General features: G+C 39.0%; 1 protein-coding gene across 1 annotated transcript; it reads left to right on the top strand.

Moving 5' to 3' along the window:
- Positions 1 to 390: 390 nt before the first annotated feature.
- Positions 391 to 12,810, top strand: CCNJL (cyclin J like). Its single transcript, XM_009813621.2, has 4 exons — positions 391 to 595; positions 10,034 to 10,333; positions 11,148 to 11,307; positions 12,366 to 12,810. The coding sequence occupies exons 1-4, from the start codon at positions 430 to 432 to the stop codon at positions 12,808 to 12,810; spliced, it is 1,071 nt and encodes a 356-aa protein (XP_009811923.2). The 5' UTR covers positions 391 to 429.
- The last annotated feature ends 1,525 nt before the right edge of the window (positions 12,811 to 14,335 follow it).

Here is a 14,335-nt window from a genome sequence, read left to right as displayed (position 1 = left end):
TTGCTTATGAAACTGTTAAAAACTTAACAGTCCAATTTGGGTTAACAAAATTAAAAAGGAGTCATTCAGGAACAATTTTCATGGCCAAGAGGTTTGGTGTTCTGCAGAAAGCAACAGCAAGTTGTTCCTGGATTAAACTGTAATTTACAGTGTTTGACCATGTGTTTAATGCTTGTGAGGAAAGTGCGTGGATGACCCAAGTATTAGAAGTTAACTGACTGTCAAAACGTGCAGTAACCCAGCCCTGATTTCTGTGTCAATCGTAGTCCTGTAGCTGCTAAGAATTTGCCATAGCAGGTGGTAGGTGTTGGTTTGGGATTCCAGACACTGAAATGGTATTTGTTTCAGTTACCTCTCTTTCCTCCCTTTTTTTCCCCCTTTTAGGAACTTAAGTTGCCTATATATAAGGCTCGTTCACCACAGATTGGGATGCGCCGACACTTCATTGACCTCTTGACTGTCATCAGCAACCATTTCGATCTCTGCCTTACGGCTCGGCATCTCGCTATCTATTTATTGGACCTCTTAATGGATCACTACGATATGACTGTCGAGCAACTGCACGTCATTTCATTTGTCTGTCTTCTCCTAGCAAGTAAGTTGGCTGCTGTCTGCTAAGGCTTTTTTTTCTGAGCAGATGGTTGTTTTCCTTATATAGCATGTGCTGTTTTCTCTGTGTTAACAGCTTCCACCTGCTTAGGGTAAGGCCTAATGAAGTCCAAGTCAAGGCGTAAAGCAGTCTGTTAATAAACTCTGCTCAACTGCATAGCTTGCGCTGCACATCTATATGCTGGTGTCAATGTGCAGAGGAAGTTTTGGCAGCTGAAGCTGGGTCAGTGGAAGGGGACAATGAAGATCGGGGGGTGGGAAAGAAGTGGCAAGACTGGGAGAGGTTAGTTCCAAGTTTCAAAGACGAGTTGGTGGTAGGGAATGACATCTGTGCAACACGCAGTCTCTCTTGGAGATCTGTCCTTGGACAATCTGTGCCTCTGTTGTGATCACTGAGCATAATCAGTTCCTTGCAAATCAGAGGTTTCTTATACAGGGGCCAAAGGGAAATTTGCTTCTTGAGGCACTTAATGGATGTGTTGATGATGCTGGAATGCATATTGCTTGTTCTGGGCTCCTATCAGATAGCTAGGCATTGCTGTGTAGTACTAAAGTTTCAGTATTGGCATCCATTTAGCAAATGATCTTGAACGTTTGTCTTTAGTGCTCTCTTGAAATCCTTTGCAGCCAGGGCTGTGCAAGTGGAGGAAAGCAAGACTGGTGCCTCAAGGAATTGCAGTCTATCCTTGCAGGTTACAGAGGAATTTATCCTGCCCTATGGGAGCCATGTAGAGCAATGCAGTATTGTGGACAACAAAAGTTATGCAAACTGTAGCATTAATGGCTGAAAAGTGCAAGTAGTTATATTGGTTAAGGTAAAAAAGACTACGGAGAACCAGAAGCTATTGAGGAAAGATAGTGATACTATATGTTTACCCCTCAGGACATGGGATTGCTAACTGCAAGTTCTGAAGAGCTTAATCTGCAGAGGTAACAGTAAAATAAACCCCATACACTTAGTTTATTTAAGCATTGCTGTCTATCTGACTCCAGAGAAGATGGTGAATTATGTGGAGCAGTTACTGGTTCGTGTTGCAGAAAAGGCCAATATTAACATTAGAACAACAAAGAATGTAAATGGTTGCTGTAGGTGCAGTCTTACGGCAGCCTAAGTGACTCTCAGATATTGTAGCTCTGAGTGTGTAGTTCTGAGTTCAGTGACCTGAACCTTTGGTGAGCTCCTTCAGACCAGCAGACTGGCAGAAAATCATCCCAGCTGAGGAAGTGTTTTCTTTATTTACCAGAAAGGTATTTTTCTGAGGGGTCAGACAAGCTTCAGGCTGGTGCAATGGAGGGGAGAGGGGCTAGGGCTGATTTGTAAATTGTTATGAAACTGTACCCTTAACTTCCAACGTATCAGAGTGAATGAAATACCAAGTTCAGGTAGCCTGGGGACTGATGCCTTTTCAGAGGTGTACTCCTTCAGCTTTCAGACCACCTCTTTTTTTTTGGGGCAACTTCATAACTACAAGATGCCTTGCAGCATTGCTAGTTTTTTGGGTTTGTTTTTTTCTTTTCTTTTCCCAAGTGCATGGATGAATGTTACCTTCAGGAAAAGAGAATAGAATTTTCTTTAGATAAATCCAATACTTTCAAGTATGTTCCTCCTCCATTTTTTCCCAGCATAAAACTGATGCTTCAACAGTTCTTCTAATAACTTTTCATTTAGAGGAAGAATTTATAGCTATAGCTTACATTTCCAGTGCTACACAGATAGGATGGAAACAGTACCCTCAAACTTTGTATGAATTGTCAGAATTTCTATACTGGTAAGATCTTGGGCAGAGGTTCATTTTATGAGATGGGAAAGCTGGACCGCTGACTTCTGTAGTTTCCAGGATTTAAAAAGAAGCAAAAAAAGCTTTCACTATTTTCCTTATGTAAATGACTGAAGTAAAATGCAACTTTAGGCCACCTCCTATGCCACTGTGAAGCAAAAGGATGTTCACAAACTGCCCTATGATAATACTAGAGGGAAATGGTTTGCAACTTCTGCCTGTTTAAAAAAGAAAAAAGGCAATTTGCTTAAAAGAGCAAGCCTAAGTCTAGTGAGCTAATGAGTATAAGAACCTTTCTAAAATTAAGATTAGAGCAATGCAGTAGCATGTATACAACCTGATCTAGACTTAAATCATCCCTTACAGGAAGGGAAAAGGTCTATTACTGTAAAAGCAGCTTTCCTACCAACATGTAGAAAAAAGACATTGAAAGTTGAATCAAAGCAGCTTTGCACAAAATTAATGCCTAATTAGCTTGTAGAGATAACTGTAGAGCTAGGGCTCAGTTTGGAGACTTTTGGGAGCATAGTAAGCTCTTTTGTTTACTGTCTGGGCTGTCTTAATGTGCAATAAGGATATTCTTTTTTTGGTATGTGTAGTTTAAAGTGACGCAAGTCAAGTCAGGAAAAGCCACTTTACAGTAAGTGGAATTCTTGTGTTTAGTTTGTTACCTTCAAAATTATATGAAATGGAAGAAAACTTGTACTATAATTTTTTTCCATGTTTTCTAGTAAAAGATTCTGAGTAAGTCAGAAGTATCTACCTGAAGTCACCTTGAAAGTTCTCATTGTAGCAAAGAAGAATAAAACGAGTCTCTTGCCTGTTACTGCAAATGCAGTAATAAACTTCCCACAAAGCATTACTGTAGGAAGTTGCATAGTTTTTTTTAGCAGAGGATTGCAGAAAAAGTGCTCTTCAGGCTGTGTTGCAAGACTTCTGTACTTCCAAAAAATTATATACCTTTATTGTAGAGAGCAAAAAACTAGTATTTTTAAAAAAAAGTTGTGATGTTTACATCACATCAAGGTGAATGTTTAATGCAGACTGTCTTTCAAAAATTGTTATAAACACATTTGGAGAAACTCTGGATTTTCTTCCTGATTGCTTCATTAGAAAAGAGCAAGACATTAAGGGTAGTGTGCAGACCACAAGCAAGATGAGGTGTAGTTAGAGGCAAGATTACTTATTGCCACTAATTACTGTAAGTGTGGGGTTTTTTGGGGGTGGGAAGGGCACAATAGAGAAGCTTTTAGACACAACTTTTGAAATGGAAGCAACAAACTTCTAAGCTAAATGCGAGTTAAGGACAATTTTTAAGCTCAGAGAAATTGTTGTAAACTTGTGTTTAGCTTTGAAGTTTGTTGCTTCTATCTCTGATCTAAAGGATCTCAAAAACTTGTGTCTCTCTTTTTTCCTTTACCTACAAATGTTGCTATCGCTCATTTTCAATAGCATACAACAGCAGTGCTCTCATGATGGAGAACACAGCATTTTGCTAGATGTCCTTTAGTTAGCTGCAGCTAATTTCTCTTGCTGTATTCTAGAAATGCATTTTGACTGGCTCATCAGTTTCCCAGACAGGGAAACTGGATGATGGTTGTGCTTCCCACTTCAGTAATAATTGTGAAAGAGATAAGGGAGTGAGAGGATAATACTGTTCCAAACAAATTGCATTGCACTAGCAGCCAAGTAATGTCCAGCCTGAACTTGCTGCAGTTGAGAGGAATGTGGGTGTGTATCCCTCGACTCATCCAGTCATTCGCTAGACTAGCTGGAAGTTATACGTTTCTTTTGCAATGTATGCACAGCGTGATAATTGGATAAGGCCTCTGGAAATTCCTGCCAGATAGTTTAGCTCCTCAAAACAGCTATAAAAGCTGTTAAATTTACTAATGTCATCAGTGCTTAATTTTTTCTTCTGAATCAGTTCTGAAAAAGAATGGTAAAAATTGTTCACAGTAATCTAGAGGTGAACTGAAAGCTGTTGGGGGAGGGAAGGAAAAGTTGCTGGAAAAATAGATGTCACAGTTACTTTAGGAGTGTATTTAGAATAGTCTTGTCTCTTTCACTTGCATTAAGGGAACCTTTATGATCCAAATTAGAATTGTAAACTAAACATGTTTTTAATACAGAAAGACCTGGTCCATGTGGATGTTTTGGCTAGGTACATGTTTAGAAGACAGAGGACCTCCTTTTGAGGTCCAGCTGTGGCGCTACAAGAGGTTGCATGTTCGTGCTGCTGCAAGATCATTAGTGAAGTCCAGTGGCTTTAATTGCTCAAGACAATCCATCTGTCCCTGGCTTGAAGCAGACTAGTGATTGCTCAGGTTGACTGCTGTTAGGTCAGGGAGATGCTGGCTTTTGGTGAGAAGTAACGCTGGGCAGCTGGTGGTCTTCAGGCAAGCCAGCTAGATCTAGAGCAGGATAGTTACCAGTACACCTGCGCAGAAGCCAGGATTGCTGTCTCTGCACCAGGCTGTGGATGGATGATCACACTGCAAACAGATAAGCGACTGAAAATGTTACTACTTTCCTTTCCCCCCAAAGTACTCCAGTGCTTTGAGTAAGCTCTGATTTTTCTCCAGACAAAATCAACTGGCTGATGGTTTCAGTAAGTGGATTTGATCTAGTTTAACATTTTGTCTGAAGGGAATTGAGGAACTTTCAGTTCACCCCACCTGGCAGCTGAGAAGGCAGCCCCTTGTAGAGAAGCACTGCTGAGCAGCAGCAATCTGCTTTAGTGCTACTTGGCTCAAATTGCCTGCTGACAGCTATGCAAACCAACTGTCCCAAAGCAGATGAGATGCACTGACACAATCCATTCAGGTGCTCCAGCCGCAGCAGCAGTATACTCTGGGGAGAAAGCAGGCACCCGGACAGTAAGTCTTAAACCACTGCAACTGTTTCTTCTGAGTTTTGTAACTGCAGTATACGGAGGCTGTACTGTTATGGTCTATCAGTATAGTTAAAGCAGTGCAGCTTTTGCTTGTTGCTGGGTCTTAAAAGCTGCTCCTTTCATCCCCGAAGAGCTAATCCTCTTCAGTAGCAGGTGCTTCAGTACCTGATAAAAGCAACATCTCTTTCAGCTGTTCAGTGGCATTGAATGTTCCAGCAATTCTAGTTCTTATGGCCCCTCTTCCTCAAGAGGGTTCTGCTGCTATGGAGACATTACAACAATTTTTAAATCTGAGTATTGTTTTAAGCAAAGCTAGCTTACTGTTCAGCACATCCAGTGCTGCATTGCTTCAGACTATTTGGGTACTTCTTGTGGTTTTCCTGGCTTTATTTTGCTCAGCTCCTTAATCTGCCAGTGGATTCCCAGCAGCTGAGTTAACTCGGGACAATAAAAGAAATTAGAGCAAGAAAAGATGTCTGTGTTAAACAGGCTGAGTAGGCCATGGATAATTCTTTATCACCTAATTCCCCATTGACTATGTGGAGCTGTTGTCGGACATGAGGCAGCTTTTCTATTGAAATGTGCTTTGTGATCCATTCTCCCGTTTATTGTCCCACTTTCACGAGCAGATAACTGTTCTGACAAAGACAACTGAGCTACTTTTTTCAATAAAAGATAATAGCGGGTGTCAGTCCAGGGTATAGATTAGTGCAAAACTTAGTCTGTAGTCTTAATTTTCTTTTGTTTCCCTGTTGCTGTAACATGTACAGAACATTCTTCAGTAATTAAACTTCACTATAGTAAGGCATTAAAAACACAGGTGCCTTGAGCTAAGTGCTTTGTATGTGTGCTAGGTATTGTACAGACAGATGAAAAATCCCTGACTGCTCACTTTGCAAGACACTGCAGAAGAAGGAATTAAGCAGGCTATCTCTAAAATAGCCTGTCTTTTTCTTGCTTTGCTTAGAGGACAGTTTGAAACTGTGTTTGTATCTGGGGGTGGCATGGGAGAGAGTCTCAGGGGTTTGTTGTACCACCTTCTGGAACAACATAGGAATAAAGAGAAGTGGTCCTTCAGCTGTATAAGCAGCCATAGGTCTTTTCTTTATGCTGGGCTAGATGGGCTTGACTGGTTTATCCTCCTTTTGGATTGATTTTACTTGTTTATGGGACAAAAAGAACTTGTACTTTAATGACTTTTTAATTTGGCAGTCCTTTTTGTTCCTTAGTCTTCTCAAGGACTCTGAAAACGTAATAAAACAATTGCCTACATGTCCTGCTTTTGTTTTGCTACCCATGCAAAACTACAGGAAGATCATCTACCCAATCTCCAGTAAACACTCTGAACTGCATGCTGTGTAGCTAGGTGTACATAGTGATTCTTGCCTCCTGCAGTGGATGAATCAGTTCTTCAGGGTACGTTTGATAGCAGTGATGCTCCTCTGAGACCTTTAGTTTTTTCCTAGTGAAAAGCTGGCATGGATTGATAGGCTGTTTTGATAATGTGACAAATGTACTAATGAAATGTACTCTTTATAACTTAAGCCCATTGCCCTTGACAACAGGACTTACTCTTGCTTTCATTCATCAAAACAAAAGTGTGAATGTGTAACATAAAAAACACTCACTTTTTTATCTGGGGGAGCATCTGATTGTAGAATTCAGAGTGGGACAGAACGTGATCTAAAGTAACTTGGAAAATCTTTGCATCATTAATTACAGTAATACTACACACTCTTAAAAATGTCCCATGCTGCCCTCATCTATTTAGGTTTTACAAAAAAGTTGGTCACAAATGTAAACCCAGGTTACATGTTCAACTTATTTTATTCGTCCTGTTGACCTCAGTAGGCCTCCTCGTATAAAAATTTGCAGTATCCGGATACTTCTTAAATTAAGCATTCCTTTAAAGGCTTATGGTTCTGTTACTTCAAAACAAAACTATTTTTGAGGGCAGTAGTGACAACCAAATGGTTTTATCGGTAACCAGAGCTCAGAACAAAACAGCAGACTTTTAATTTGAGGTGTCTACAGTAGCATTTCAAAAGCATGCAAATGACTCCTACACAATTCTCATGAACTTTAAACTACAGACTCCAGGTGATAATGTAGCTGAAACAGCTTTGTTTTTCTTCCCAAAGCATAATGTTGATAAAACCAGTCAGTGTTTTTTGTTTGGTCAATACTAGACTTGCAACTGTCTTGCCTGAGCCTTTAATATTCTTGCAGCAATTGTGTTGGAGGTCCTGGTTCTCTCAGCATAAATATGCTGTGTATAGAATCTCGGTTTCTGGTGTAACTGAAGGAAGAAAAATAGGAATAGTATATTCCGGTATCTTTACATTAGGGGAAATGTAGGGGAAGGACACACTACATTTTAAAAACATCTTAAACTCGTTCTTTCCCAGCTTGCCTCTGATCTCTTTAGTCTGATGGAATGAACTAACTTTTGCTGTCTTCTCCAGATTTCAATTTAACAACAGGTGGGAAGCGCTTGGTAAACTTGGAAGCAAAGTGTTTAGGTCGAAGTGGAATTGGGAAAGAAAATGTTATCAAGTAGCTTGTACATTGCTTTGGGAAGTAGCTCGTAATCAAATTTTACAGTTTTTTTGAAGCAGAACTTCCGAGTTGATTTCTCTCTGTCCCTTCCCAACACGGTTTTGGAGCCTTTCTTCAACTTATCAAGATACATTTATACTCATCGTCTCCAATCTGCTGCAGTGGCCACTGTTACCTTACATTAAAGTTAGGAACTAGTGTGTTGAAAAGGAGAAGGGAGGATATAATAAATAACTAGTAATCTAAAATTACTAAATTTAGCTGTTGTCAATTATTTTTATCTTTAAAAGAAAAAGGATCTTGATCAAGTCAAATAGCTTTGCCTTATGTGTCGGTATGATACCTTCCCAATGCTACTGTGCTGATAGTCTGGTCTCCAGACTATAGTCTGTCCTTTTGAAATCTCCAAGGTTGAGTGGGAAGAAAGAACTAGAACTAGAACTTACAGAAGCCAGAATGTCAGATCTTGTCCTTAGTTTCCTGGGCATGCAGTGGTTTCTCTTATTTCTGCTAGCATGCTCCTTAGATTTCTGTATCAGGCTGTGATATCACCCTGTGGGGGGAAAAAACAAAGGGTTAACTTTTTCTCTGAAATTTCATGGGTTTTTTTAAACAGTTCTAAATTCAGGTGACAAGGAGATTCATAAATGTGTATACAGACTCCTGAGGGCTTTTTCACTGACAGTGTGCCCACAATCCTTTCCTGTTCTACTTCGTATGATGGATGAATTTTGTTTTTCATTGTTATTGTTATGCTCTTTTATGGAGGAGTGGCTGCTATATTACACTTATAATGCATTTTATATTCATGATACCTGAACAAGCTCAAAGATGGAAAATCCATTTTTAAATGTGTTTAAAAAAGATACTTAAGCTGCTAATAGTACAGAAAATTGTCAGGCTTTTAATACACTGGAGACACTTCGGATGGAATTGCTATCCTCAATGGATAGCAAGATCTTACTTCCTTTTAAAATAATCTTCTAGTGCAATACTAATTTTAATTGTTTTTAGATTTGACAAGAATACTCTGAAGCCATATGACATGATAATATCTTGTCAATTGGTCTGTGTTGGAAAAGGAGGACTCTTACAGAGGCAATGGAAGGACAACTGAAGCAAGAATCAATTGTGGCATATATGCCTTCAAGAACAAAGAGGAAAAATAACTACAGAGTACTTTAAGTAGCTATGGGTTTGGATTTTGCATCAGGGATGTTCTTTAAACTGTACTGGAAACTTACTAGTGGTAATTGTTTCTAGCTCTTGAACGAGGAGTGTCTGGTAGGTAATTTTTGGCTTGGTAAACCAATAGTGTGAATTTAAGAAAACCTAATTGCTTTCTTAAGTTTGCAGCAAAGTAACACTGTTGCTTTATTACTGATAGATCTAATCCTGGGAATCAAATCTGATATTGCATGCTTTTTATGAAAGAAGGGTGAGTAGAGCAAGATTCTGTTTTTCTGTGCAAAATGACAGCACTTTATAGCTACTGGTGAAAATTGAGTCATTCTAAAGACTACTGCTGTTTCAGTAGGCTTTTAAATACAATTTAGAAAAAGGTGCAGCTTTGCTCAGCTACCTTGACTCTGAAAATGTATGCTCTCTCCTAACCCCACAGGAATTATTTATGTTAATCACTTGGTTACAGTGTACTTCTAGCCTTTCAGTGACCTTAGCTAATGAGGCCCTCCAAGACAGGAAGGAACAAAGAAATTCTGAAGCAGCAAGGGCAAAGGTGGTGTTACCCAAGGGTTTTTAATGTCTTCCTTTTTGTAGCATGTGCATTTAGCTTCCATACCCAAAGGAGTTTTTTTCCCCTCAATGTTGGATCTTCCTTTGCCGTATTTTCCCCATACTGCTTTCTCTCTTCTCACTTGACTGAATGCCCTTAGCAAAATGCTTCCAGTTATTGTCAGAAAAACTATCTGTAATCCTAATGAGTTTATAATCTTGGGTTTGGCATCAATAGTATACAAACAATTAAAAACAAACAAAACCATAAAAAGGGTATAGGAATATGTTCACCAGTCTGTTGGTTTCTTTCCTGCTTGTGTCACTGTACTTCCCATCCTTCTTTAAAAAGCACCTTTTATCATTAGGCTTTCTGGTTTGGGGAGTGTTCTTTGGTGGCTTTTGGACACTCAATCATAACAATAAACCTTTATCTGAAAACGATCTCTTCTGGCAGGTAAATTTGAAGAAAAAGAAGATAAAGTCCCAAAGTTGGAGCACTTAAATAACCTGGCATATATGTGCAATGTGAATGTGGTATTAAACAAGAGAGATTTGTTTACAATGGAAACGCTGCTTTTGAAAAGCTTCGACTGGAACATCTGTCTACCAACACCAGCACACTACATTGACTACTACCTCTATGCATCCATTGGCGAGTATGACCTTCACAATGGCTGGCCCATCACCTCACTGACCAAAATCAAAGCTCTTCTGGAGAAATATGTGTATTATTTCCTTGATCTCTCAATGCAAGGTAGGAGGCTTAGCTTTATGCTAGAATGATCTTCTATTTGGCAACAGGCTTTAAAACTTGTCGTCATATGGATTGCACAAAATTATCTGTACAGAATGCTTTCTCTTTGCAGTTATGTCGGATGGCAAATGGTACGGTGTCCTTTTCTTGCACATAAGCTTCTTGTCTCTTTTCAGAAATCTCTAGATGACATCAATTTTTTTCTTCAGCTTAGAACACTAATTGGAGAGACTGTCAGAAATGGGGTCTAACGTTTGATCTGCCACAGAGTATGAACTAGTGTCACTGCAGACATGGAATTAATACAGTTTAATGTATGAATCTTTTTAAATGGTATTTTTTAGAGGGTCCTGTGCTGTAAGACATGACATATTTAGAATGACAGGACTTTTAGTGATTTGTTTTGCAGCATTGCATCCAGTATCTGCCCATGTGAGAGGCAACGAGCTGCAGCATACTCATAAGCCAGTTTCAACACTAATGTAAATATGTGTGTGATTGTCAATACCAAACTTCAGTTTAGTTGAGACCAGTCTAGCAATTTCAGCGTAGTCTATTTCGTGGCTTTTTCTGAAATGAAAGAAACTATAGTGAAGCCTTGATAATACTTACAAGCAAGTAGTAGAGAGATCTTCAGGAAAGCTTCATCCAGTTTTTGATAGTCTTTTTCTAGTCATGAGTTAATACTGAGATGTGTGGAATTAAGTTGAGGATTTAATTTTGTCCTGTTTTGCCATGTATATATACATAATAGGCTCACTGCAGTGATCAGTAAGGGTATAATCCTTGCTTTTTTTTTTTTTGTCTTTTGTAGATCACAGTTTCCTCCATTTTCGTCCCTCTCTGATTGCTGCAGCTTGTGTGTGCACCTCACGTATGTGTATGCAGATTTCTCCTGCCTGGACAATGCAGCTTGAATTGCTAACATGTTATTCCTGGGAACATCTTGCTCAATGCATTGAAATGATGCTCATGTAAGATGAGAAAGAGTGTAACCTGCTTGTGCTCTTAAAAAGATGTTAATACTCTTTTTTTTCTTTAAAGTGATTGTTTAGCTATAATTAAGAGTACAGTATTACATTGGTAATCTCCATCTGCAGTTTGGGGAGAGGAATAAAAGGGAAAAATCGGGTCACTTTACTAAATACTGTATTTTAACAAAATTTGCAATGTGGAATGGAGTGCTTAGTTTAGTGTTATGTTTTTCTTGTATGGGTTGTCTGTGCGATTGGATGGAAGCCTTTACAGATGGTTGATGAAAGCTTTTTTTTCTCACTGCACCTGCAATATACTTCCTGCAGAGAGACACGAGTGTGTCTCTAACATCAACAATACAGTAGGGAGACATTTCAAAACTATTCTTTGTTTTTTCTCCAGTAAAGGACAGGGCTGCAATGCATCAATACTGGTCTGGTATGTGAGCACATACAGTCTTAACAGAAAATAAAAGATGTTTAATAGAATGACTTAGGTTGGGAGTGATGGTAGACCTTGGAGGTAACTTCTGAATTCCTACTTAAAGCAGGGCCAACGGAAGTTAAATCGGACTGCTTAGGGTGTTGTCTAGTTGAGTTTTAACTACCTCCAAGGACAGAGACTTCCAAACCTCTTGGCAACTTGTTGCAGTGCTTCATCATTCTCATGATAATTGAAAGCGTGAAAATGTTTCTTCATAACATCTAACAGGGAATTTCCCTTGTTCCCTTATAGCTATATGTGCTTTAATTTAATACTCTGCAAATACTTACATAGACTTTTTTTAAAATGTCTTTGTGTTGTGGACTTCAGGTTCCAAGATAACCATTCCATCAGTAAAAACATACCTGTGATGCAAAATTATCCATAAACCTGTTGTTAGTGTGTGAAGATCACAGCAGGACAATTAGAAATGAATTGTGAAAGCAACTGAGGATTACCATGTACAGCTAGGGCCAAAAAGCTGATGATGTAGCCTGACTGGTGAAAACTTTGGGATATATGCAAGCTCTGAGAACTTCTCTCTTTGATAAATCTTACTTATAATTTGTTTCAGATATTATGAGAATGACCTCAAAGAAGCCAGTAACATCAAACAAGCAACAATTCAACATCACGAACAGGAAGCAGTGGGAAATCTGAGCTATCAAGCCACTACTCAAGTTCTCTTCCAGCAATCTAGTTATTACCCTTTAGCCTGGCATTCTGCTACAGTTTCCCAGTTCCAGTCACCAATGCAAGATTTGTGCTCTGCTTATCGTGACTCCTTACAGGCCCACAGGCCGAGCAGTCTGCTTGCTGCGGGTGCTGACAGCTCACTGCACTCCTACGCAGCTCTTCAGGCCAGCCTTCAACCATCTGCCCAGACTCTGCCCATCCAAGCGCCCGTTGCTGTGCAGGTGGCCTTAGGAACAGAGCCCAGACACTGCATTTCCACAGCTTATGGCAGTAGTTACTTCAGTGGTCATCACTCATATGCAGCTGGGTGTTTTGATGGATAAATATTGACAGTAGAAAAAGGTGATATGAATAGAAGCTGAAGAAGAGACCCTGTGTGTGATTACAAAATGTGTGTCTTGTGAAAACCACAAAGGAACAGAATCCTTATGACTTGATTATTCAGAGGATGTTGATGTGGATCCACTGATCACTAGAACCTGGGTGCCTTTCTGCCAAGGGTTGTACCATTGGCTCTTAATGAGAGGGAGAAATAGAAATTCTGTGTAGAACATTTTCCATTTTCTTTGAGCAGGAGTGATAGTTCAGGAGTAAGACTTAAGAATAAAAGAAGAATGGGCCAGAAGACTATCAAATAATTTTCTCACTTAAAATTTTCTTGGAATCTAAATGTGGTACTGCTGAATGGAACATCCCTCTGCCTTCAAGTATTTTAGAAACAAAAACAAAACCTTAAATCATCTCTTAGCTCTCTTAACATGCTGCTGCTTTTCAGACTGGAGATTATTATAGTTAGCAAAATTGTTCAAGAGCTTTATCAGGGATTTAATATTACTTGAAGAAATCCTCTTAGAAAAACTCTTGAAAGGTTCACTGCCTTCAGTTGTTTCATCTTTTGGGCTCAATGACTTGTGGCAGTAGTTCAGGCTCAGGACAGAGGAACTGGTGTTAATGGGGGCAAAGACAGGGAACTGGTTAACTTTACTGTGAAATTAGAGTTTGACTGCAGTGCTAGACAATGCTGATTTAGGGGTTTGTTGGGTTTTTTTTAATACTACCTTGGCATTCTCTTGGAAAATGTAGCTGGTAAACTGAAGATCCTGCAATGAGACACATGCCTACTACCATATATCCAAAGGTTTCTTTTTCAACTGAAACCAGATATGATGGTTCAAAATACTGTACAGGCTTTTTAATGTTAATGTAGATATTTACAAGAAATAGACTTCTGCAAATGTGAAACTTTAGTTTTGATACTTGCAACTGCTATTGTAAATTTCTTTGAGGGCAGTACTCTTGGTTTGTCTTTCCTCTGAAGGTTCTCAGGACAGCAATACAAGGAATGTGCAATATGCTTTTACTGACTTGGGGCAATTTTTTCAAGTCACAAGTCACAGTGCTGTTTTAAATTATTTTTTTAGAGAATTGTTTTTAAGGGTGTTTTAGAGTGGAGGGGAAAAATTAGCCTGCATGCTAATAGTGTTTGTGTAACTGTCTTCTGAGAATGCAACTTTCGGTACCAAGTTAATAATTTCCTTCCATTCAGCAGGCTAGAGGAATCTTCTTGTTTTATTTTTTTAAAAAATGCAAACTGTAAATGAAGAGGCAGTACTCTTTAGAAATTAGTCTAGAAGTTTAGAGAACTTAGTTAATCTTTTATTCTGTTGGCTTTGTATTTATATTAAACTTTATTTTCAGAAGACTTTAGTGTATTTTTTTATGTCATTCAATAGACGTAAAGAATAACATGTATGTGGCAGTATTGTTATGTGGTTTTTCTTTGTTTTTTTATCACCCTTATAATTTGCGACATGTGCAGTGTGATACTTTGGACCACCATCGTGCTTA

The sequence above is a fragment of the Gavia stellata genome, chromosome 16, assembly GCF_030936135.1.
Source record: "Gavia stellata isolate bGavSte3 chromosome 16, bGavSte3.hap2, whole genome shotgun sequence".
Lineage (NCBI taxonomy): Eukaryota > Metazoa > Chordata > Aves > Gaviiformes > Gaviidae > Gavia > Gavia stellata.
This window is presented reverse-complemented; position numbering and strand designations above follow the sequence as displayed.

Coding starts and splice junctions, on each gene's coding strand:
- CCNJL (XM_009813621.2), top strand. CDS start 430: ATGCGCCGACACTTCATTGACCTCTTGACTGTCATCAGCAACCATTTC. Junction 596..10,033: donor TGTCTGTCTTCTCCTAGCAA/GTAAGTTGGCTG, acceptor CTCTTCTGGCAG/GTAAATTTGAAGAAAAAGAA. Junction 10,334..11,147: donor CCTTGATCTCTCAATGCAAG/GTAGGAGGCTTA, acceptor TGTCTTTTGTAG/ATCACAGTTTCCTCCATTTT.